This window comes from Taudactylus pleione, unplaced genomic scaffold, assembly GCF_031769625.1.
Source record: "Taudactylus pleione unplaced genomic scaffold, aTauple2 ptg000041l, whole genome shotgun sequence".
NCBI lineage: Eukaryota > Metazoa > Chordata > Amphibia > Anura > Myobatrachidae > Taudactylus > Taudactylus pleione.
In genome coordinates, this window is record NW_028284443.1 from 79,158,494 (window position 1) to 79,182,717 (window position 24,224).

At 43.2% G+C, this 24,224-nt stretch overlaps 1 protein-coding gene across 2 annotated transcripts in view; it reads right to left on the bottom strand.

The window, feature by feature from the left end:
* The window catches only part of PRKCG (protein kinase C gamma), a 452,626-nt gene that overhangs the window by 162,821 nt on the left and 265,581 nt on the right, over positions 1-24,224 (bottom strand). For both annotated transcript variants that reach the window (XM_088459502.1, XM_088459496.1), the window contains exons 4-5: positions 7,077-7,188; positions 6,129-6,260 (exon numbers count right to left, since the gene is read on the bottom strand). In XM_088459502.1, the coding sequence (XP_088315628.1) occupies positions 6,129-6,260; positions 7,077-7,188 (244 nt within the window). The remainder of the gene's footprint in view (positions 1-6,128; positions 6,261-7,076; positions 7,189-24,224) is intronic.

Consider the following 24,224-nt stretch of genomic DNA (forward strand, 5'->3'; position numbering starts at 1 on the left):
GCGCTCTGGATTTGAATCCTAGTATGTTAGGGACCTACCCTAAAGAGGTTACCTGGATGTGGTGGGTAGGCCCATAACCTTGACCAAGATTATGCTAAAAACCTCTATTGATTGCAAAATTCTATTGCATTTATATATTATTAATAATTTGGAGTTGTGCACCTGAGATTTGTCTGTTTTTGTACTAGCGAATGTTGTCATAACTGCCAGAGGAACATAGGGAATCCAAATCCAGGTCAGAGAGTGTCCACAATGGGGGCCCTCACTGTGGCCACCTGGTAGCAGAAAAGGTAAATGTTGCAAGATATATTTTATTGTACTTTTCATTGTTAATTATTGTAGCTGTAAAGTGTGTGTATAGGATCCACTTTAATGTCGAACTGGGATAATTTCTTATTTTCCTGAAAATAGCATTTGACTTCATAAATAGAGAGAAACTTTTAAATTGTACTATACCAATCACCTCTTACACCTTATTATTGATCCTCAGAATACATCATAGCAGGATAGTCTTCGTGGCTCAGGGTACAGATTGAAAACAAGTATGTGCACACACAACAGGAGGAGAATCCAAGTATAGCATAGTTATTTTTAACTGTAGCTTGTTGCTAAGGGGAATCTCAGCTCCAAAGTGTGAAAAATAACTGTAGTAATAACAATTCTCCACAAGGTGGTGCTAATGACAAAAACTCCATGTTTAACAAAGTTGAAGGCGACATGCTTAGTCTAAAACAATTAAGTTATATTGTAAGGGCATATTGGTGTAGTTTTTAAAGATTTGCCCATTTTTTTGGGCTATGCAAATGTTCCTTTTTTTAATTATAGCAAAACTGGAAATTAATGTTTCTTAACCTGGATTAAATTACCAGTGCTCAAATTATGTATACTATAGAGTCAAAAAGGATCACAGCCCACAGGAGCACGGAGCATATGGTATAAGCCAGCTTGGGTTACCCAGTGTGGAGTACACACAGGCTGTTTCAGCCCACCATACAACAGACTCTGCAGATTTACAAGTATACTTATGGGTAAGAGAAAAATACTGTTTGGCTACCTCAGCCGATGAGCCGATTGGAAACTTTGTGATACCTTTATATCTTTTATTATGAAAAATTCTCAAAACTTTTAAGGATCAAAGGTTTCTTGGACTAGTAAGGATTATCATTCAACTTATACACACACAGTGAACCACAAGTGGTACCAGCAATAAGTTTTATCTCATTGCATATATTTAACAATTGGATTGTATCGTGTTTTTGTGTGTTTTTTTATATGTGTATTATGTTGATATTAAATATATGGTACTCATGTACTTTACGGACTCATTGCAGAGAGAACCCAATGAATGTTTTAAATGGTACTTGTGTACTTTACGTACACAAGTACTGAACGTTGTCCCCACCTAAAGAAGAAAGTTGTCCCCTTGCGGGCTCGCTGTGCTCACCATGCTTCGGGCTTGGTGGTTTTCTACAAGGTTATATGCCCCCTCTATGCCCACTTGGATGGTAGGGAATGACACTGGACACTAGGAATTACTCTGTACACTGGTTGATGACGTCAGGGTCCTCTCCGTGAAGGAGATTTAGACATTACCATAATTGATAACAATGGAGTGGACCCTGATGTCATCGTCCAGCGCCATTCCCTACCATCCAAGTGGGCATAGAGGGGGAATATAACCTCGAGTGCAGCGAGCCCACGAGGGTACAACTTTCATCTTTAGGTGGGGACAACTTTTGGTACTTGTGTACGTAAAGTACACAAGTACCATTTAAAACATTCATTGGGTTCTCTCTGCAATGAGTCCATAAAGTAGACAAGTACCAAATATATTATACTTTTATTGAGAGAAACCTTTATATATTAAGTTGTTATCAGTCAACCAATACCTTTACATACATGCCCAAAAATGTTTTGATGCATATATTCACCACCTTGGCACAGTCCTATATATATGTACAGGTGTATATGTGTACACATGTGTATATGTTTATCCATGTACATATATGTTTTCTTTTGTCAATGTTAGGTCTCTGTCCAATAAAATGGACGAGATCAGGCCAAAAATGTATGGTTACCAATCACTTAAAACTGTTCTATATTGATAATAACTGAGTCCTGGTAGGGAGTGGATGATCCAGATTTCCCATTTCAATTGCCGGGGAGGACTTTGTTTAGGACTGACAGGACACTGAAATCCGGCAAGAAAAGAGGTTGGGGTGTTGGTGCAACTGGTGTATGGATGTTGCTCCAATTGAAAACTACTGTTCGGCTGACATGGAATTTTCATTATTGAAGTGCAGACCGTTTTACTTGCCCAGGGAATTTTCGGTGGTTGTCCTGGTTGCAGTATATATTCCACCCCAAGCTAATGTCATCACAGCTTTAGATATTCTGTATAATTTTATCTCCAAACAGCAGACTGCTTACCCGGATGGTGCCTTTCTAATTGCCGCTGACTTTATTTAGGCAAAATTAAAATCTGTGCTTCCAAAGGTCTCTCAGCATGTGGATTTACCAATGCGTGGTGATAATACACTAGACCACGTATATTCTAACATCAATGACGCTTATAAGACCGTTGCAATCGGATCATTTATCTCTCTTTTTAGTTCCAAAATATCTTCCCTTAATTAGACTATCAAGTATCTAGGCTGGTTACTAAATATATTACTGTTTGGCCGGAAGGGGCATTATTAAAACTTCAGGGGAGTCTAGAGTGTACTGATTGGGATATGTTTATAGGAGAAGCCATGGTGGGTTTATGTGTTAATGTAGACTTAGTAGCCACTATGGTTCTGACCAGCTAGCAGGCATTTTTACTAATATTTTAAATTTTTCTTTAGAACAGTGTGTCATTCTGAGATGTCTTAAAACCACTACGATTATCCCAGTTCCTAAATCATCCTCTGTGTCTGGGTTAAATGGTTATCATCCTATTGCACTAACATCATTAATTATGAAGTGTTTTGAGAGGTTGGTTTTGGGACACCTCAAGGCTGGCATTCCGGTGGGTTTTGACTCATCAATTTGCATATAGGTCAAATAGATCCTCTAAGGATGTGGCTCTGGCGGTACTGCATAGGGTTTTGTGTCATCTCGAGAATAAAGATTCATATGCAAGATTATTGTTTGTAGACTATAGTTCTGCTTTCAATGCTTTTGTCCCAGCTGTGCTGATCGCTAAGCTCAGAGATACTGGTTATGATGTGCCCATTTGTAACTGGTTGTCGGATTTCTTGCCTGACTGTCCACAGTCGGTCAGGATAGGTGATTTGCTTTAATCTACAGTCATCTTAAATTCAGGGCTTCCTCTGTGGTGTGTATTGAAACCCCTATTTAATTTCCTTTTATACATCTGACTGTATTGCAAATACAGAGTCTAAACTTTGTGTTAAATTTGCAGACGACACTACAGTTGTGGAATGGATTAGTGATGGGGATGTTTGATGCTATAGGGAAGAAGTGAGGCAGCTTGTCAAGTGGGGGAAGGAAAATAACTTACTTTTAAATGATAAGAAAACTAATGAGGTTGTGGTTGATTTTAGGAGGTCAAGGAAAACTGTGCATCTACCACTATTCTTAAATGCATCATAGGTGGAGATGGTTAGTGGTTTTAGGATCTGGGTATTAATTTTACCAATGACCTATCATGGTCTCGGCATACCTCAGCTGTAGTGGGGATGGTATAGCAACACCTGTTTTTCTTAAGGAGACTTCGGGCAACAGGTTTACCTAGACTGATCCTTGTTAACTTCTATTGCTGTGTAGTCTCTTAACATATTCCATAACTGCGTGGTATGGAAATTCTAATTGCTCTGACCTTAGATCCTTAAATAGGGTGGTTAGAACGGGTGAAAGAATTATTGGTCAGTCTCGGCCAAAGTTGGAGGATATATTCAATAAAAGGAGTTTAATTAAAGCAAATAATATTATTGCTGATCCATGCCATCCATGCCACTCTCTCTTCTCTTTGCTGCCGTACCAGTAGATTGCGGTACAGTTTTTTTTCCCATCTGTGATTGTTAGTTTAAATTGTTAGCTGGTGGTATTTTTATATATTTTATAGGGTGGTGAATTTTGTATTGTAATTTTCCTGATACATTTTGTAATGTGGAAGTGATAAAAATAAAGGTTGAACTAGATATAAGATGTGATATAAATAGACTTTTTAAAATTCAATACAATTTTAATATGACCAAGTTCAGAGGCCATGTTGGGGTTTAGTATCTAATAATATGGTGCCTGATTCATAGTAGTACGCAAACCCGATGATGTGCATACTACTCCGATTGTGAAAGACCTGTGCAGGATCTGTATTGCGCATGTGCAGGTCTCCCTCTGTAAAATCACTCAAAGTTCCCCCAAGCCGTAGCCATTTGGGGGCTCGGAGTGGGCGGGGCCGAACTCTGTTCCAGAAAACAGATGCAGACTTCCTGGCCTCAGCTACGGGTTACTCAGATTGCCAATGGTCTCACAGAAGATCCTCGATGCTGCCTCTTAGGACGCAGCACTCAGCTCTGCAATGCAGTCAGGAGATGTCTATTTACGGATGTGTCCTTATACATCGAGCCTCGGTGCGCATTAAATAGTCCTTATAGTCGCACCATGCCATGGCGTGACCCGATAGTGCCGTGTGTCTTTTAGTGTGACTTTTTTGCAGAGTGTTGCAAATAGATAGCACAAGCAGCTTCTGCTGATTAAAATGATATGCAGCATGCCTATGTTCTGTGAGCAAGTGCGGGTGTATCTGCATGTGAAATGCTATGTTACAGTGTCACTGGTTGTAATACTGTAATGTAGCATTTCACATGCAGATACACCCGCAGTCACACACAGAACATAGACATGCTGCATATCATTTTAATCAGCAGAAGCTGCTCGTGCTATCTATTTGCAACACTCTGCGAAAAAGTCACACTAAGAGAAGCTCTGCACTACGGAGTCACACTTAGCTTCCGCTTTATGTATAGCACGACTTGTAATGAACAGAGGATAGATGTGTGTGGACACATCTGTACACCAGACACCTACTGCTGCATATACATATTAGTTGTATCGTATTGCACAGGCAATTCCCTGCGGCTATGTAAGACCGTACAATGCTGAATGGAACCAAAGAGTGTTTGTGTGAAAACACAACCAGACCATGTTCACTACAGTCACTGAAGCTGTCTTTATTTACTTCAAGCTAAGCCCTCATCATCATTATAATTCTGTGGGGTCTATTTACTAAGCAGTTTTAGGAGACAGAGTGAAAAGTGATAAGAAAGTGATAAGGTGCCAGCCAATCAGCTCCCAACTGTCATTTTTCAAACACAGCCTGTGAGAGGACAGTTGGGAGCTGATTGGCTGGCACCTTATCACTTTCTTATCACTTTTCACTCTGTCTCCTAACACTGCTTAGTAAATAGACCCCTGCATTTCTTCAATACAATTTTATAAACATGACTTATCCTACTACTGTATTAGCTACACCGATTTACTTAGTTGTTAATCAGCAGAAGCCTTCTCCGTGACACATATCGGTTTTAGGTGCCTATTTATCAACCTAAACTAATCACTGTAAACCAGGGGCGGGGATCCTTTTTTCTGCAGAGGGCCATTTTGATATACTGTATATAACACTATTCGCAGGCCCGGTGCAGGCTATGCCCCTTCCGTGTGATGTCACATAGGGCAGGGCCACAATTGACAGTGATTACAGCAATGCCCGGAGCATCCTGAGGATGCTCCGGGGAGCTGTAAGGGCAGTAGTGTGACCACCTGAAGTGTCATAAGGAAGCTCCAGGCTGCACTGGTGCATATATTCTGGCTGCAGGGTGCCATTCTAGGCATCCTGCTAGCCAAATGAGGCTAGCAGAAAAAAGCTCCAAGGGCCAGACCAAATGATTCCTGGAGCCTTATACGGCCCTCAGGCCTGAGGTTCCCCATCCCTGCTGTAAACCAACCATATGCCCCCAGCTTCACATTCATTTTTGAAAGTTCTTCAAATGACCAAAGTAAAAAATTCCAGTCACTCTTTTTTTTATTGCGTTTCTATTTCACAGTCTAATGTGTGATTTACTGTAGCACACAAGTACTGAACAATTTGGACTGAAACCCTATAATACTTTATTTTCACATACCTGTTACCTGAAACTCTTCATCATTAATTGATTCCACCCTGATGTGCATCCGTCCACGGCGTTCGGTATGGTCCACCCCACAGAGGCTGGGTACGCTCTGAACACAGCGTTTATGTACATTCATTTCACAGCCTGCAGGGAAACAGTAGTAAAAGGCTCTCAGTGGATGCAAGGCTTTGACGGGCTGTCATTTAGCTAAGTACTCAGAATGTTCTCACTAGGCTTCCATTAAAACAGGGTATAATTCCCACTTGCTGCTTTAATTAGTGAACAATCTGTTTTTTTTTCTTCATCCAATTGAGTTGACGTGTTAACTGCTTGAATTTGGGAATATTTTAGGATTAATCTTTAAATCGCTGACTTTTTATAAGGAAAGTGTGTCATGTGTGTATAGTTTACCATAATTGGAATTAAAAGTCTTGGTTGGGCAGTGCAGCTAGTGTTGTCACCCATCTTGTATTTTACAGGATCATCCCGTAATTAAAAGGGACATGCTACATCTTGTATTCATTCAATACTGGATGCAGCTTGTAGATCTGGTCTGTGTCATCACCACCAAGACCTGGGCCTTGGCTTTAGGAGGGTCAGTTGCTGAGGGGGACAAATGTCTCCCTTTACAGCATATGGCGTGGCGCATACTGTTTTCTCTATTTTGGGGGGGATGGTGGCCACGCCTTCCAGATTTGGCCATGCCTCCCCCAGTCCTGTATTTTGCCAGAACAAAGGTGGCAACTCTAGGTGCAGCAGTTCCTGGTATGCTTATTGGAATCTCTGGCCTTTCAGAGATTCCAAAGAGCTGATCCCAACCATACAGGCACAGATAATGTGCACTACCTCATCATTTTTATTTTTGTTACCCATAACTGGTTACAGCTATACAGACATGCTTATAACTGATATTAGATCGTCATGTACTTGAAGGCACTGTCAACCTGTTGAATTACTTACAAGCACATTTCATTCCTTGGTGAACCATCCCGTAAAGAAGAGAACCACAGTGGTCGCAGAATGTGGGGCTGCTGTAGCTGTGAACCTTGAACTTATGTCGACTACGGGGATCCTGCGAACAAACCAAACACATCACAATTACTGTTAGTGAGCATTACCATTAGGCTGTAATCAAGGCAGGTCTCACAATGAAAAAGATGTCATCACTACCAGTTAACCCAAAGATTTCTGCCTGACATATTGGCACTAGGAACCTTAGCACAATTAACCTAACAGCTTATTACAGCACGGAATGCTGAGGTACCAAATTTTCACAAGCTGGCACTTTTTAATCTCTGTAGGCTGAAGTGCTACCGTTCCTCCAAGGTTTACACATGTGCACCCATAAGCCCAGCACACACAGATTAAGGGTGAGTTTTAATGAAGCTTTTAAACAGCAGACAATCAGATTCTAGCTATCGTTTTATAGAATGTAGATAAATGATAGCTAGAAGCTGATTGGTTGTCCCCTAACAACCAATCAGCTTCTAGTTATCGTTTATCTAACATTTTTGTTCTGTTAAAGGTTTTATAAATTCCCCCAAATTTAGGGCACAACTCATTCTCAAAGTGACAGATTGAGAGGTCGATTTAGAGGTTGGTGTTTTTATACCCTAATCATACTTCGTAAAAGACGCACACGAGATTTAGAGATTATTTAATACAATTTATAGTGTGGGAGTTTATAAATTAATACTGTGTTCTGGGATTAGATTAGGAATTCGTATATTTGGGACAACTGGGTAATTGTTGGTAAAGATGGGGATATTGTTTTGGCGGAATGAGGGATTGGTATATTTGCCAAATATTTATATTGTGAAGTGGGGATACATTATATTGGAAAGTGAATTTAAAGTGTATTTTGCCCCTTTTACACCAGAGCTAAAACCCGGGTTATTGCAGGGTTAACCCGGGTTGCTCGTATGTGTAATTAGGGCCAGGGTTGGATTCCTGGGTTGAGTGACCCGGCAATCCAACCCAGGTAACTTGCAGGGTTTTACACAGGAACAATCCGTGAAACCATGCAGTTTGAATGGGAACCCCGGGTCCTGCTTACAGCATGGGGACTTCCGGGGTTCTCGGCACTTGAAGATGATGTCATCTCCAAGCACCGGGAGAAGTGTTCCACTGCACCCGTGTGCAGTGTGAACTGCGCCGATCCGGGAATAATCCGGGTCGGCGCTGCAGTAGAAGAAGTCTGTCCTGGGTCTGACCCGTTTTGGAACTGTGTTCCAAATTTCGTGTCAGACCCAGGATTTAGGTGTAAAAGCAGTATTAGTTTGATTCAGAGGGTAGCTGTGCATACCTTTCTTTCTTTGGCATAAAGAGGATAGCTTAGGTTGAGGCACTTTCAAGAAGAGAGTCATCCAGAAAAATAGTTGTTGTTAGTTAATGTGATCCTATCACCCAGTGTTTGAATCTAATTATAGGTTAAACGCCCGGCATGCACCAGGTTTAAACCCCATCCTCTGGTGAGCACTGCACAGTGAGGGGAGGCAGTGACACGGCTAAAGGGGCATGGCCACGGCTTGCAAAATTGAGGTCCAGTTACCACTTCAGCAGATTATGTGGAGACCCAAGGCGATTAAAGCTAGCTACACTCTATGCAATTTTTTTATCAAACCGATAATTGGGACGATTTTTTTGCAAAATCACTGATCTGTGCTACACACTATACAATTTAAATGAAATACCTGGTGAATTTCACAGTGAATTTGCATACATACAGTACGCCCACAAAGATGAAAAATCCTAGAAAATATGGGCAGATTATTGAGAATGCACACACGCTGCAATATTGGGAAATTGAGGCCGAGATTTTCGGTGTTGACCGACAGATCAGATAGTCGATGGAATGCGTCTATGGATGTTTTCTAACTGTTTTATCAGTGAAACCCTGAAACGATCATTCATACAGACTATACAATAAATCAGACCGATCACCCGATTATTGACAAATCGACCCAATAATTGTATAGTGTTTAGCTAGCTAAAGACGAATATCCCACATCTTGGACTTGGAGAAGTCGACCATTGTGCTGTGACTAACCACACCATAATGGAACGGAAAACCTCCACTGTAAGAAGCCCCCATCTGCCACAGAAAAGAGGGAGAGTGGAGGTCTTGCAGAAAAGGCTGCATATGAAGATGGAGAGTCCCTACTGCCAGGCCATGCAGTATCCAGAGCCTAGCAGTTGCAGGATTCCCACCTTCAGGGGTACCCCAGAAGAATGATACCAGGTGTGCTAATTCTGTTAGAGAATGGAAATAGGTGAGTGGTTAAAAGCCATGTGGCATCCTCAGGAGCGTCCATTTGAATGGAATCTTCATATTGGTAGCGGCTCATAGTGAGGGGAGGTCATTGCACATTCAATGCGGCTATGTAATGTCTGGAAGCAACAGTATGGAAGCTGTGAGGTCCCCTGCAAGAAGGAGATGGCGCACCAAAGGGCAATTCCACTGGTAACAGAATCACCTTCTTACATTAATAAATTCATTATACAACTGCCACCACTATTGTGAAGAAATCATCATAACCCAAAAGCCCACGATAAACCCCATATATTATACTATCAAAATATAAAGTTGACATAAACTTACAGAAAATTCAGGTACATAGAAGAAGTGAAAATCAAAAATATCACCTACAAATCATACTTGCCTACTTTTGGTTTCTCCCCTCTGGGAGAATCCCAGAAAGAGATGCAGCTGACCACTGTAGGGAGCCTAATGACTCTCATATCATTATGCCCTTCCCTTGTCACTGCAAAATTCAGTGGATCGCGGGTCCGTGAGGAGGAGACGGAGCTAAAAGTACATGATTTGCAGCAATTAAGCCCCGCCCCTTCCATATGGACCCACAATTCCTGGCAATTATCGCCCCATCTGGGCACACTTAACTAGAAAGTGGGTGGGATGCGGAAATTTTAGTCACTCTTCCGCGGGTTCGGGGGACTACCCAAAAAATCGTGAGACTCCTGCAACTTCCAGGAGAGTAGGCAAATTTGCTACAAATAGGTCTAAAAGATACAACTAGCTGCAGGGCAATAGAGAAATATTGAAAATGCAGGTGAAAGACGAATGAGGTATAGTATATATATATATATATATATATATATATATATATACACATATATATATATATATATATATATATATATATATATATGAGAAGGTTGGAGGGATGGGAAAAAGAGAAGAAAGAAAAGTCAAAGCAAATCAGCTGCTGGAAGGTGGCTGCAACCAGGGGTGCCGAGAGGGGGAGGGGAGCAGGTACTAATTATCCGGCTTGCTGGAGGGGCCCAGTGCTGCCCCCTCCTCTCCTTCTTACATCACAGTAGCCCAGCACACACTGCTATGTGCTTGGCTGCACTGGGAGACTGCTCACGGCTGCTAAGCAGAAGCCACAGCAGTCTCCTATGCCTGCGGGGGGAGCGATAACACTGATCGCACTCCCCACTGGCAATGCTGGCTTAGGGGTTCATAGCACCCCCCTCCCATTGCGGTGCCAGACCCGTACTGCGCATCTGCATTACAGGTCTGCGTTGTGGCTTGCAGTTCCGCAGCAGTCAGTGATTGACAGTTTGCTGTCCTTTAAGGGAGGGGAGGGGCCGGCGATGGTCTCTGTTCCCTAAACTGAGGCATGTGTGGGAATGACAAGGCCAGGATCTCTGTCGGCAGATGGAGATTTCCTGGCTTCTCTTTAGCATCTGCGGCGGCCGGCTTGTATGACCCCATAGGTCACTTAACCAACCAATCGTCTCGCAGATGATCCAATATAATGTTCTCCTGCTGCATTACCATATTGGAGCTATCGCAGCTGCAATAGCCTCTGCGTCCTCTGCTGAATCTGTCCCATAGTGCCAATGCTGATAAATTAGTGTGTAGACAAATTTATAGTAATAAACTAATAAAAACACAGACACACAATGACAAAACATATATAATACAAAACACATACAATTTGGGAGACATAATCCTGATCAGCAAGATGCAGAGTTAAACAATGTATCAATTTGAAAGCACACAACAGTAACTACTTCATATTTTGTAACAAATGTTACCAATTGTACTTGCATGAGCGACAGATTGAAATGATGCTGGATGCAGTGTATAGTAAAAAATAGTGAGTACTCACGTCCTGCCATTGTAGTGGTGTAATCAGGTGAAAAATGCTGATGCAACCCCAATTAGTGATGCCAGTTGCTTAATATTTTCAGCTCTACACAAGTGTAATAAACAGTAGAGCCTGGTATAGTAAACCCCTTTGTAAAGCAGGTATTTTCCTCCGGTGGGTATACTGTCAGTTCGTTATTCACAGATGCACAGAGATGGGGTGAGGGTAAATGTAGAATAAAAACATAGGCCCTGATTCAGAGCCGGACGCTCTGACCAGAGTGCTCGCTCTGAATCAGGGCCCACCTCCATTAATATGGAGCGTCCTCCTGGACACTCGTATAGCTGTGGGTCACCACCCACAGCATATACGAGTGTGCAGGATGATGGTCGCTATGGTCTTGACCATCGTGACCATCAAAACTGCGAGCAAAAGCCTGCGGTTGGGTTTTTCAACCGCAAGGCCATTTCACACCTGCCAGTTTTGACTGGCCAGCAACAGCTTTAAGCCGTATACAGAAAAAAAAGAGATTTGCCCCCCAGCACACTGCAGCAAAAACAATACTTAAATCCTACATGATAATAGAGATTCAGAGGTATTAGTTACATATATTTGCAAATATATGAATAAGCGCCAGGCCAATCGTCAAGGCTCCTCTATACTGGCATCCCTAACATTAAGGGGTTCACGTCCGAGAAGCAAGGCATCCCAAAAAAATTCCAGCCAAGGGCCATCCCCAGGGCATCACACGAAAAAGGGATAGTGTTATGTCCTGGGGTGCCTTGCTTCTCGGACGTGAACCCCTTAATGTTAGGGACGTCAGTATTATCATGTAGGATTTAAGTATTGTTTTTGCTGCAGTGTGCTGGGGGGAAAATCTCTTTTTTTCTGTGTTCAGTGTAAACCCAGCCCTTTACAAGCACCTGTGTTATGCAATTAAGCTGATTTGAGCAACTACCATATTTTTTTGCGGCTTTAAGCCATATCTAATGCTGTGATTTTTTTAAAGTAGTAGGCATGCGCAGCAGCAGCGGCAGATGGAGTTGTGGGTGGGTACAAGGTAAAAAAAAAGCCGGTGTGTGTAAAAGGAAACATTGGAATGTGTGTTTCACTGACTTGCAGTGATGGCACAGACACAGCACGGCAGCCGTCCTTGTCAGTGGATACTTCCCGCTGTAACATGGCAACTGTGCTGTGTGTGTACCGTCTGAAAGGACCCATCTGTTTTAATGCATTATTACAAATACTACACAGCAAAATAACGCCCGTTTCTTTGCCGGCCTGTGAAACCCGGCAGGAGTGAAATAGTCCTTATGCAACTTAAAGCTGTTTCAGTCGCATAGTAGGTTGAGATGGAGGTCCGGATCCTGTGTATTCTTAAGTTACCCTTGTTATCACCGGGCAGGGTAGAACCTTCCGAGGTGAATGGTGTGAAAATAGTGGGGTGACTGTGGATTACAGTGAAAATAAGACTTTGGCGACTGTGAGAAGTAGTCTGAAAAATAAGTGTGGCGAGATTCAACAACCCACACAGCTGCCGGCACAAGTCTGAGAAGGGTGGTGAGCTTCAGAACCAGGAGATCAACAACAACGGGTGCTTGCAGGAACCAAGGGACTCATTATGCATTTCTTTGCGCCTGGCGATTTTATCAGAGGTGTGTCCCATTCAGTAGTGACCCCTGGCTGGCCCTGGCATTAATACTGGGTCCCCTCGAACAACCCGTAGCCCAACATTTTGACCAGGTCAACATGAAGTAGCCACACTTAGGTACTGAGGTACTGACCTAAGTTCCCTTGACTTTACGCAGTGGCAATAGGGCTAAAATACTTTTACAACTGGAGTAAAGGTGGTTCTTTATATTAGACACCTCAGGATGACTGGCTCCACTGGGGCAGGGACTGATGTGAATGGCCAAATATTCTCTGTAAAGCGCTGCAGAATATGTGTACACTATATAAATAACTGGTAATAAATATACTGTGTACATATATATAATTCCTTGGTTTCCTGGACAGTAGTATCCTGAGACCGACACAAGATGACATGCTCAATATTTACATGGTTGCTATAAAGGGCCATTAGCTCCGTCGGGGAGTGACTTGAGCTTGAGTGATGTGAACGGGGTGGAGCAAGTGGAAATTCATGTCTGCCGCCAAACGGAGGAGCAGAGCCTTTAAAAGGGACTGGTTTGGAGACCAAAAGGAGTTCCAGAGACAGAGAAGAGGAAGTGGAGCCAGGAGGCTGACTGAGAGTTTGCAGCCAGGCCTGTCTGTGCAAGCAGCAGTTGGGAAGTGACTGCTGAGGTATGGAGCTGTCAAACCTTACTTCATCTGAAGAGCAGACAGCCGCACCGGCAGTGTGAAAAGCTTTGTGGAGCTGATGCTGACCTCTTGGGAGAGCCAGGCTAGTATCTACAATCTTTGGCATTTTCGAGCTAGTCCCTGAACAGAGATGGAGGCTATGGTTCTGGGTGAATGTCGTTTTTTCAAGCACGAATGGGGGTATAACTTGTGATTTGAGTATAGCTTAGTTACATGTATTCACTGTGATCTATCATTGAGAGTTGTGTACAGTGGAGGCATTTAAGGACAAAAGACGACCACTGCTGACATTGCAGATCCGTGTGCTACGTCCAATATATATATATATATATATTTTTTTTTTTATTTTTTTTTTTTATACAGTATATATATATATATATATATATATATATTTATTTATTTTAAAAGCATGTCTCCGACCCTATGCCACGTAGCCAGCACTTTGGGTGGTGGGATGTATTTTTTTTGTATGTTAATGCAATTTTATAGTGAATGCTTTCATTCATCGGCAACAATCTCATTTGTATGCACTTGCCTTGGTCAAACTTACCAAACATATTTCAGCTACAATTAGGAAAAGCTCCACCAAAGGAGAAAAACTATTGCATATATACTGCATACTGGTACTGCCAGCTATACACATCTGCCCTGATCAAAGTTTCAGATTTTATTTTGAAAAATGAAAATATCCCAAAGCCTGAAGGGTGTCTGCCCTTGTATGCTCCTTGCTGTCTTTCCCCTCGGCATATTACAGAAAGAAAGATAAATAACAATTCTGTTGCTCAAGCTGCATTTTGGCTTTTATTACATCTTTCAATTCCAGCACCACAGACATTGTACAAACGCTTAATATTTAAACATTTTGTTGTGCAGGGTGAAATGTGTGAAATATGCCCCATTTCATATCCTAGAACAGCTGCGTTTTCTCAGGAGCTCAGTTTGAACTTATTCGGTTTTGCCTCTCAATGTTGTCACAGACTCAAAGAATTATAGACATGAGTTGGTTAGACATGTACAGATGTGTCCACATACATCTATCCTCGTAAATTATTATTATTATCATTTATTTATATGGCACCACAAGTGTTCCGTAGAACATTTGTAGTCGCACAAGAATCATTTCATTATTTCTCCAACAACAAGAATATCGGAGCCCCCCTACTGAATATACTGACAATTAAAGAATGTATTTGAGGGGTGCTACTACAGACACTTATATTATGTACACAAAAATAAAGAAAGAGGAATGAAATGTCATGTGTGGTGCACTGTATATTAAAATATAACTTTTATTCTTTTATAAATTAATATTCCATAAGGTCAAAAAAAGCAGCGAAAATTACTTAAAAATTTGAAAATTGTGTCACAAAGAAAGAAAATGCGATTTAAAATGAGTTGCGGCGCGTGCACCTGAACCTATTATATCACAAAAAATTGGCTGGCATGTATTCACAAATATATGTCTGATTTAATTAGTACCAAGGTAATAGTTTTCCTTATCTATATTTATAATTGTGACATATAGATGTTACAAAATATCTATTTTAGTAACGAGTGCAGCCAATTGACTGGTAAGTGTGTTAGAACAGCTCCTAAAAAGCATTGCTATATGTCCATGAATTTCACATGCAGAGAATCCTTTCACATATTCCTTGATTCATGGTCAGCCCAACAAATTAAGGGTCAAATCACACATCAGTACACTAGGAACAACATCCAATCAGTGCAAATTGTCAAGGAGTAGTTCTTTTGGTTTGCTAATGCATTCAGGGTGAATAGTATTCTGATTTATAATATATGTCAGAACTCTGTGTGTAATCTCTTAATTTGACAGAGAAAATGCCAAAAGAAAAGAAAAATCCCTTTAGAAAAAGTAATACACCCCGAAATAATAACTAGAAAGGAGATTCCTCATATTGCAGCAAACGTTTCTGGGATATATGCAAATGTTACAAGGTCAGTTGGAGCAGTTAGAACAGTGGCACCATCTCATAGTAATCATTTCCATTAGGTACATATTCTATCCTAATTAGGGATCACGGTGCACAAACAACACTTATATCAGTATATACATATTGAACATGTGGTCAGGTGCACGCGCCGAAACTCATTTTAAATCACATTTTCTTTCTTTGTGACACAATTTTCTAATTTTTAAGTAATTTTCGCTGCTCTTTTTGTCCTTATGGAAAATTTATAAAAGAATAAAAGTTATGTTTTAATATACAGTGCGCCACACATGCCACAAGTGTTCCGCAGCGCCTTACAATGTATGTAAAACAAATAGGTGACCAAAGACTTGCAGTACAATACAATACAGGACAAGGACATGGATAATATATATATTGCACGGTATTAAGTAAACACATGCTCAATAAACTATACTACCCTCAAGAATATCCACAGAGCAAGTAATACCAATTACAAGCACATTATGAAATCCCATACATTTAAATACATAGATTATTTTGCATGAGGGTGAATGCAGATTTGAGAGTAATTATCATGAAACAATCCTGCTAGTCGCGCCATGCCGTGGTGTATCGCGGAGGTGCAGAGCGTCTTTTTGTGCAACATTTTCCCTTCAAATAAATCTTAGTCGCACAGCGATGCGAATGGGACTCACAAGCAGCTTCTGATTAAAGTGATATATGGCATGTCTATATTCTGTGTGTGACTGCGGGTGTATCTGCATGCGAAATGCTACGTTACAGTGTCACACCCGCAGTCACACACAGAATATAGGCATGCCACATATCATTTTAATAAGCAGAAGCTCCTTGAACATCTTATTTGCATCGCTGTGCGAATAACACACATTTGACGGGAAAAAGACGCTTGGTGCTACCAAGTCACACAGTGCTCACGTGTTCTGTGTCATGCGACTTGTAGTGCATGGAGGATAGATGTATATGGACACATCTCTTGCTGTTTTAAAACAGTGAGAGCATACTTTGCAATATGGTTTACATGTACTTTATTGAAGGATTCATGGGTGCTACTACTGTGAAACAATGAGTGTATGTATTTTGCCAGGAATAATGCAAACAAACAGTGACACCTTCACTGTGATACCCAATACAGGGGTAGTAGAAGGTGAGGGGTGCTGGGCTTGGGGGTTTCAGAAGCACTAAGTGTACCTCAATGAATGAAAGCCATACACCCAGAGTGGTATGACAGTACCTTCCATAACACTACATTTCCTAATCTGGAGTCTTTTTGTGGGATCATAAATTGTTTCAGTATAATTTGGGGTGCGTTCAATATTGTCCTGATTTTGTGTTCTAGAATGCTGGAAAGTATGGCGATGCATAGCCTTGGGAATATTAGACCTCCTCCATAAGTAATGCTTTGTGACGGCATGCTGCTGGAGTTGCTTGACCGACCATGCCTCTTTGGTTCCATAACTGCTCCTCCCTCTTAGCACCACTGGCACTAAATATCCTATACAGATGTTGCAATTATACAACTATTTCCTGTATACTTTGAGTGATTTTTACTGAAGAATGGGGGTTGATGTCCATACCCAGGGGGGCCGAGAGGGGGGGGGAGCTGGTAGACTTTACCCGGGCCCGGGCTTCCAAAGGGGCCCGGTGGGGCCCCGGGTCCAGCGCCACCCCCCCTCCCTTCCTCCCACCTCCCTCCCTCGCAGCAGCCCAGCACATGGGAGATTGCTAGCGGCAGCCACAGCAATCTCCTCTGCCTGAGGGGGGGAGCGATCACACTGATTTGCGCCGGGCTGAGGGGCTCACAGCGCCCCCTCCCCGGCGCTGCAAAAGGGGTGTGGCCACGCCTCCAGTGATTAGGCCATGCTCCCTCTTTACCGGGGCCTGGCGGTGCTCTCTACGGCCCTGCCTGTACCCCTAGAACATTTGGTGTCATGATACCCACCTGTCTCACAATAACCTGCTCTGATGAGCTTTTATATGTCATATTGAAGTTGTGTTGCATGGAGTGTAGTACAAAATGTTGACATGGTATGAATGTCGACATGGAAACATGTCCAATGTCAATATTGAATTAATGTTAACATTGCCAAAATGTTGCCAATCTGCATGTCGACATAGCATTTCTAACTAATTGTAACGCTAACCTTACCCTAACCGGAGCCTACCCTAAATTTAACAATAAAATGGATTGTCAACATTCATAATGTCGACATTATGTCTGCATAATGACTGCATACTTTTTCCTGATATCACATTTATCATTGGATATATGTTTGAAAGTGGAGGAGCCCCAAAAGCATATTTAGGGGTAAATTTACTAAAGTGAGAGTTTTTAGGAGTGAGTTTTAAAAGTGATGTTGCCCATAGCAACCAATCAGATTCTACTTAGCATTTAAATAGCACCTTCTAGAAGATGATAGCTAGAATCTGATTGGTTGCTATGAGCAACATCACTTTTGAAACTCACTTCTAAAAACTCTCACTTTAGTAAATTTACCCCTTAGTGAACCTGGAATAGACAGAATGAGACAGACCCTGCCAGTGGCGGGCTGGGCCGGGGGGCAGGGTGCCATCTGCCCCCCGGGCCGGTACAATAGTGCAGCACTAGGGCCGCCGCTGCGCTCTATGAGCATATACCAGTGACAGCCGGGGAGGCTCCTGTGCCTGCCTCCCAGCTGTCACTCTCAGGCTGCAGCAGTGCAACTAGATCAAGAAGGAGCCCAGCAGACACAGACGGGCACTGGGGAAACTACAGGGTGGTCCCCCGGAGGAATGTGCAGACTACATATGTGACTCAGCACATACACTAGTGGCTCTGAATCTGCCGGAAAAAGGGAGGGCACGGGAGGGTGGGAGGGGCCTTAGGGGACCACCTGTTGAGCCTGAAACATTGAGAGATCTTTGCTTTCAGCCAGGGGGGCGTGGTGTGGGCGGAGCGGCACTCGCTACTCCCGCCACGCCCACGCCACACCCCCAGTATGGAGGCACTGGTGATGATCTCTCAATGTAATGCAGGCTCAGCAGGTGATCTCCCCCCCCCCCTCCTGTGTGTTCTGTGTTATGGGAGGGGGGGATCTATGTGTGGATGAAGCACTGTGTCAGCATGGTGGTGGTAGAGCTGTGTGGGGAGAGTGTGTGAGGGGGGAAGCTAAGGGGAAGATCTTTGTGAGGTGGGGGATCTGAGTGAGGGGGATCTGTATGGGTGCAGCGCTGTACCTGTGTGAGAAGGTGATCTCAGTGATTGAGGGGGGGTTATAATGTCTTGTTGCAAATATTGCACGTGTGTGTGTGTATATAAATGGATATACAGTATATGCACCATGCCAAACTGTAACTTATCTCCGGGTGAATGGAATGAACTTACGCCGCTGGGTGCGGTGGTTGGATGTTGTATGACGCAATAGCAGTTTGCCAGTGCGAAGAGGAGCCGGTGAGGAAGCTGAGGAGCTGCAGCCAGCGACACACAGCGCAGCAGTCAGATGCTGGTAGGAACGCAGTAACACTGTTAGCAGGACAGCTGGAAGAGAGGCAAGGGTGTTGTCGCTGGCTGCTATAGGGGTGGGCTGCGCATGTGAGGCCATGGCATTTACTAAAGGTGCCCACACACATAGTGATGTGTTCTCAATCCCACGATGTGTAAGATTTCCCCTGAACTCTCCCCAGGCAGTCATGGTCACGATTTGGAGTAAAAAATGTCCAATCTGACTTAAGATCCATTGTGCATCCAGTGCATTGTGTCCCAGATTGGCAGATCTGCCCTACAGCACGGCAGATCTGAAGATGCGATGTACGACGAGTGAGGACATGCATCGGCATCGTGATCGTGAGTAGAAACTCACGATTTGGGCATATTTTACATGATTTGTCCTCAGAATTCGTCGACATCGGCCAAATCGGGTAAAAAAATCACTGTGTGTGTGGCCAGCTTAAGTCCTTACAGTAGCACTGGCAGCAGCAGTCATCTTCCTCACGTCTGTGTGTGTCTTCCCTCCCTCCTCTCTCTCTAATTTCTATCCCCCTTCTGTCTCTATCAGCTGAGATGATATTATATATATAAAAAATAAAATAATGCTATGTATCCACAATCTCCCTACCCCCGAAATGTGTTACCTGCTCCATTTCTTCCTTTCCTTCCTCCGTCAGTGGTTTTCAAACTTGGCCCTCGGGACCCCACACAGGTCACGTTTTCCAGGTCACCCAGCGGGTACACAGGTGTATTCGTTACACACTGACACATTTTAAAAGATCCACAAGTGGAGCTAATTATTTAAATTGCGATTCTGTGAGGAGACCTGAAAACATGCACTGTTTGGGGTCCTGAGGACCGAGTTTGAGATCTATGTGCTCCCCAGATCCTATTTCTCTATTTGGAGTTGTGGCCTTTGCTTGCAGATTGGGTGCAGCCAAACAGAGTAAGCAGGGTTGAAATAAATGTAGTGTAGGGATATACATGTACACTGTGTGCCCTTAACTAAACTGAATCCCTTAACCACATACGGTCCCGCTGCTAAAGGAGCTGTTTAAAGAAAAAAATCTCAGTTCAGGAGTGCTTTAAAGCACAGGCAGTGTGACTGCATACTGGCCTAATAAGAACAACTGAGAGAGGGGGGCAGAGCAATGTGCCTCCCCCCTTACTCTGGCTGTCCTGGTGCTGATGATCCATTTCATCAGCGCCGCTATGTCAACAATGCCATAAGTCATTGCCGATGCCCATGTCTTGCTTAGAACACGGACATAATCAGGTGATCTGTAGTGCTTTTTTACAGAGGGAACCACCTTAGCAGGTGGGTATGGCTGCCCCCAATGTAAGCCATGGGCGGAAGGCATAACGCTATTACACTGCTTTCTGGTTTGGGTCCTTGGTGCACGTTGTGCATGCACGGCTGTTGGTCGGTGCATATGTCACTGGTGGCTGACTGAGAGGGATCCAGAGCACCCCTCTCTGGAAGAATTTGCTAAATAGTAGCCCATAAGCTACTATAGGATAATGGGCCTGATTCAGCAAGGAACACAGTTGCAAAGACGCACGCAATAGGTCAATTTTGCGTTCTGCGCATGCCTATGCATGAACTAGCAATTGAGATGGAAACTGCGTTTGCAGAGACTATTCAGACCCAGAGCAGAGTGATGACAGGAAGTGTCGTTTGTGGGTGGTGATGGGGGGTAGTCGGGCAAACGCAGGCGTGCCAGTGCGTTTCAACACCGTTACATGGGCGTCCATAAATTAGCCACTGCGACACCTGACGCCTCCTGAGGTCTCATAGCGTGTGCAGTCTGGAGATGGCATTACCCTATTGGGCCAAGCTCCTAAATGCTTTACAATATGCTGGTAGAAAATCCAGGGCCACTTGATTTGTGTTTGCCCCCCAGGCTGAAAGTTTCCAGCCAGCCCCTGGACCCTGCTGTAAGACTTTTAGTAGAAAGCTGCACCCACGGTATGATCCTCACGTTGCCAGACTTTACACAGAACTCTAATGTCTGACGATTTTGACTGAATATATTTCACTTTTGCTTTGTTGTCATATTGTTCATTATAGTTTTGCTTTATTTATGTTTTCAAAATTGTAGTTTGTGTCATATAATTGCTGACCATATAGCTGTTAGACATATAGTTGGCAATATTGTAAGATAATTTCCAAGTTAGCTTTACTGCTAAATAGATACATTTAAGCTACTTTATCACAGTGCGGTATCAGCTTATCTTTATGCACTTCAATCAATCATTTAATTGTTCACCTATCATTTACTCTGCTTAGCAGTGACATTTAGCTGGGACCTACTTTTAGTGCTGCTTGGCTCTCTCCACCACAAGAAAAACCTAACCCAACATTATTAACAGAAAGCCTTAGACACCCTATGTCATTTCTCTACTGCTATGGAGAGGGGAGTAACCACCACCAAAGTACCATTATTAAGAAATAAAGAGATTGTGCTTACTGTACTTCTTAAATATAATTGAAACTCTTAATGCTAATAAAGTTGTAGTGTGTAATGGGGAGCAGTATTTTATTTGGACGTTATTATTTTCATTATGGATTACTAATGCAGACTTGGAGCTTGACAAACTAAAAGATGTCATTGAGCTTGTTTGAATCATACAGTACCTGTTTACTATTTATGGAATTTCTTTGAGCTTAACACATTTTGTGAGCCAGCCTCCCAGATCCCTCCCACCTTTTCAGTGAAGTGGGAGGTCCCATGGCTCCGCCCTCATGGCATGATGGTAAAAAACATAGCATTGTATAGAGAGACTCCTTTACTTGGTTGGTGGCCGTGGCACATGCAGGAGGGGTTTCTGAGTACCCAGAAACCCCTGTGAGAGATGATTTTTTTTTGCAACAGCTGCCATGATATTAGGCCATGTACCCTTGAAGCAAAATGCAGTGATTTGCAGGTTAATGGGGAGGGGAGTGGCCAATATGATGCGATTCCTTTAGAATAATGATAAACAAATTGCTGCATTTTGTAGCAAGGAGGAGCCTAATTCCATTCCCAACGCTATTCCCCTTCTATGTACTCCACTTATGCATCCACACTGCTGCATTCTTATTTTCCATTGGCCAAAGCCATGCTGTAGCTCACTATCTGTCAGCGGTCTCAACAGCTCCTTCGTTTTGTTCTTTACCTCAGTAACTGATGCAAAACTGGCTCCCTTGAGCACAAATTTGACTTTAGTGAAATGAAAGAAGTCACATGGTGCTAGGTCTGGTGAGTATGGAGGGTGTTCTAGCACTGCGATCTGTTTCTTGGCCAAAAACTGCTTCAGAGAGAGAGCTGTGTGGGCTGGTGTGTTGTCCTGATGGAGGATGACACCATATTTCCACAACTCTGTTCTCTTTTTTTTTTATTATTCTTTACCGCAGAGTTGCTAGAGCATTTTTGTATCAATATTTATTCAGTCTTGCACCTTCTGGTACCCAGTCTTACAAAATAACACCCTTGATATCAAAGAACACCATTAACATGGCTTTGAATTTGCTTTCTTGAGGTGCTTTCTTCTTTCTTGGTGGTCACGGGCGGATTGGCCATTATATTTTGCGTGAAAAATCTCGGTGGGCCGATTGTTGTGGGGCTGATTTTCAATTGTGGGCCCGCCTCCCGACTCGCAAATACCTGGCTCATGTACTACAGAGTTACACAGGCAGCCCAGCTGCCTGTCAGTGCCTGCCACGGCCCACAGCTGAGCCTCTCTTGTGAGAATAGAGGCCAGCTAGCCTATTAAAGCACACTATCTGCTTCACACACCATGGCACCACCGAGGGGTTAGGAAGTGTGCAGAGAGCACACCAATAGGCACGGGTCTGTGGGTGACAGCGGCGGCTGGCATGACCACTTGGGGTAAGTTGTGGGGCCGAGGGTTGCCCATGGAGTCTCTCAGCCTGATTGTCTCATCTCTACTCTTTCCTTCCTAGGCTGTGAAGTGTGAAGTCTAATTTCACAGCCTGGCAATCTCTGAGTCTGAAGTTAACTTCACAGCCTGGGGAGGGGGCAGAGTGGAAAGGAGACAATTGGGCTGGCTGCAGTCAGTGCCTGTTAGCAGTGATAGGGGTAGCCACCAGAGGTTCAAGTCAGGAAAACCTGGGCCGGCGGGTTTAATTAAAATTCAAATTTATGATGAGATGATCCCTGGCCGGGGAAGGACAATGCCAATGGGGCTGGGCTGGCTGCTGGGAGGCTGGGACTGGGAAGCCTAGCAGTGCTGCATGCAGGACTCACTCTGTGTCCTCAGGTGACATGACAGGTCGGGGCTGGGCTGATCATAGGGAGATGGAGTCTGGAGAGAGCGATCTCTCATCTGTATCTGGGGGGGATGTCTGGGGTGGGGTCCTGGGGGGATGATTAATGATGATCTGAGGGTGAAGGGTTATTCTGTACTTATTACAAATTATCTGTCTGTGTTGGGGGAGGGTCAGAGGGAGCTAATTTTTGCTAAGGGGAGATGATCGTGTCTGAGGGGCTGTGCTGAAGGGGGCAGTGAGGAGTACTGTGAGGGGAGAAGATTTTGCTGTACTGTGGGAGGATGCTGCTATGTGTTTATTCACTGAAGAGAGGGACTGGGGGTATATCCATCAGCTTATGAAGTGGTGGGCATGCTCCCAGAATGATAAAAACGAGGGGAGTAGCTTGCGGGCACAGCATTTTGCACACAGCCACACCCCTTGCCACAAGGCCGCATCCATTTTTTCAGGTTTGCACCTTTGGCGCACGCACATAGTGCCACTTTCATAACTTTTTCCAGGCCACTTTAAATTCACCCCTGTTGGTTATGATGGTGTTTCCAGTGCATGGACTGGTGTTTTGCCTCAGGATTGAACTGGAAGATCCATGTTTCATCACCCGTAAGAACTTTATCTAAAAATTGTGAATCCACTTGATTCCACTACTATTGTAAATCTAAAAAAAAGGATGACTGTCCTCTGATACTGGGCAGCAGGATTAGATGTGGGCCGCAATCTTACTGGGGGCTCTATTTATTAACATTATTTTTACTAAACTAAAGTGAAAAAGGGTGTTTTCACACCACTTTTCACATTATTTTAGTATCACCTAAAGTTACCTAAAGCAATAAAATATGCCCAAAGTAAAATAATAATATTAACAATAAAAATACTACTACTACTACTACTAATAATAATAATCTTATTAAAAAGAGGATATGTCTTTATTATAACTATAGTGTTGCTGGTCTTATGGATCAACATAAGGATATGTGTTTAATT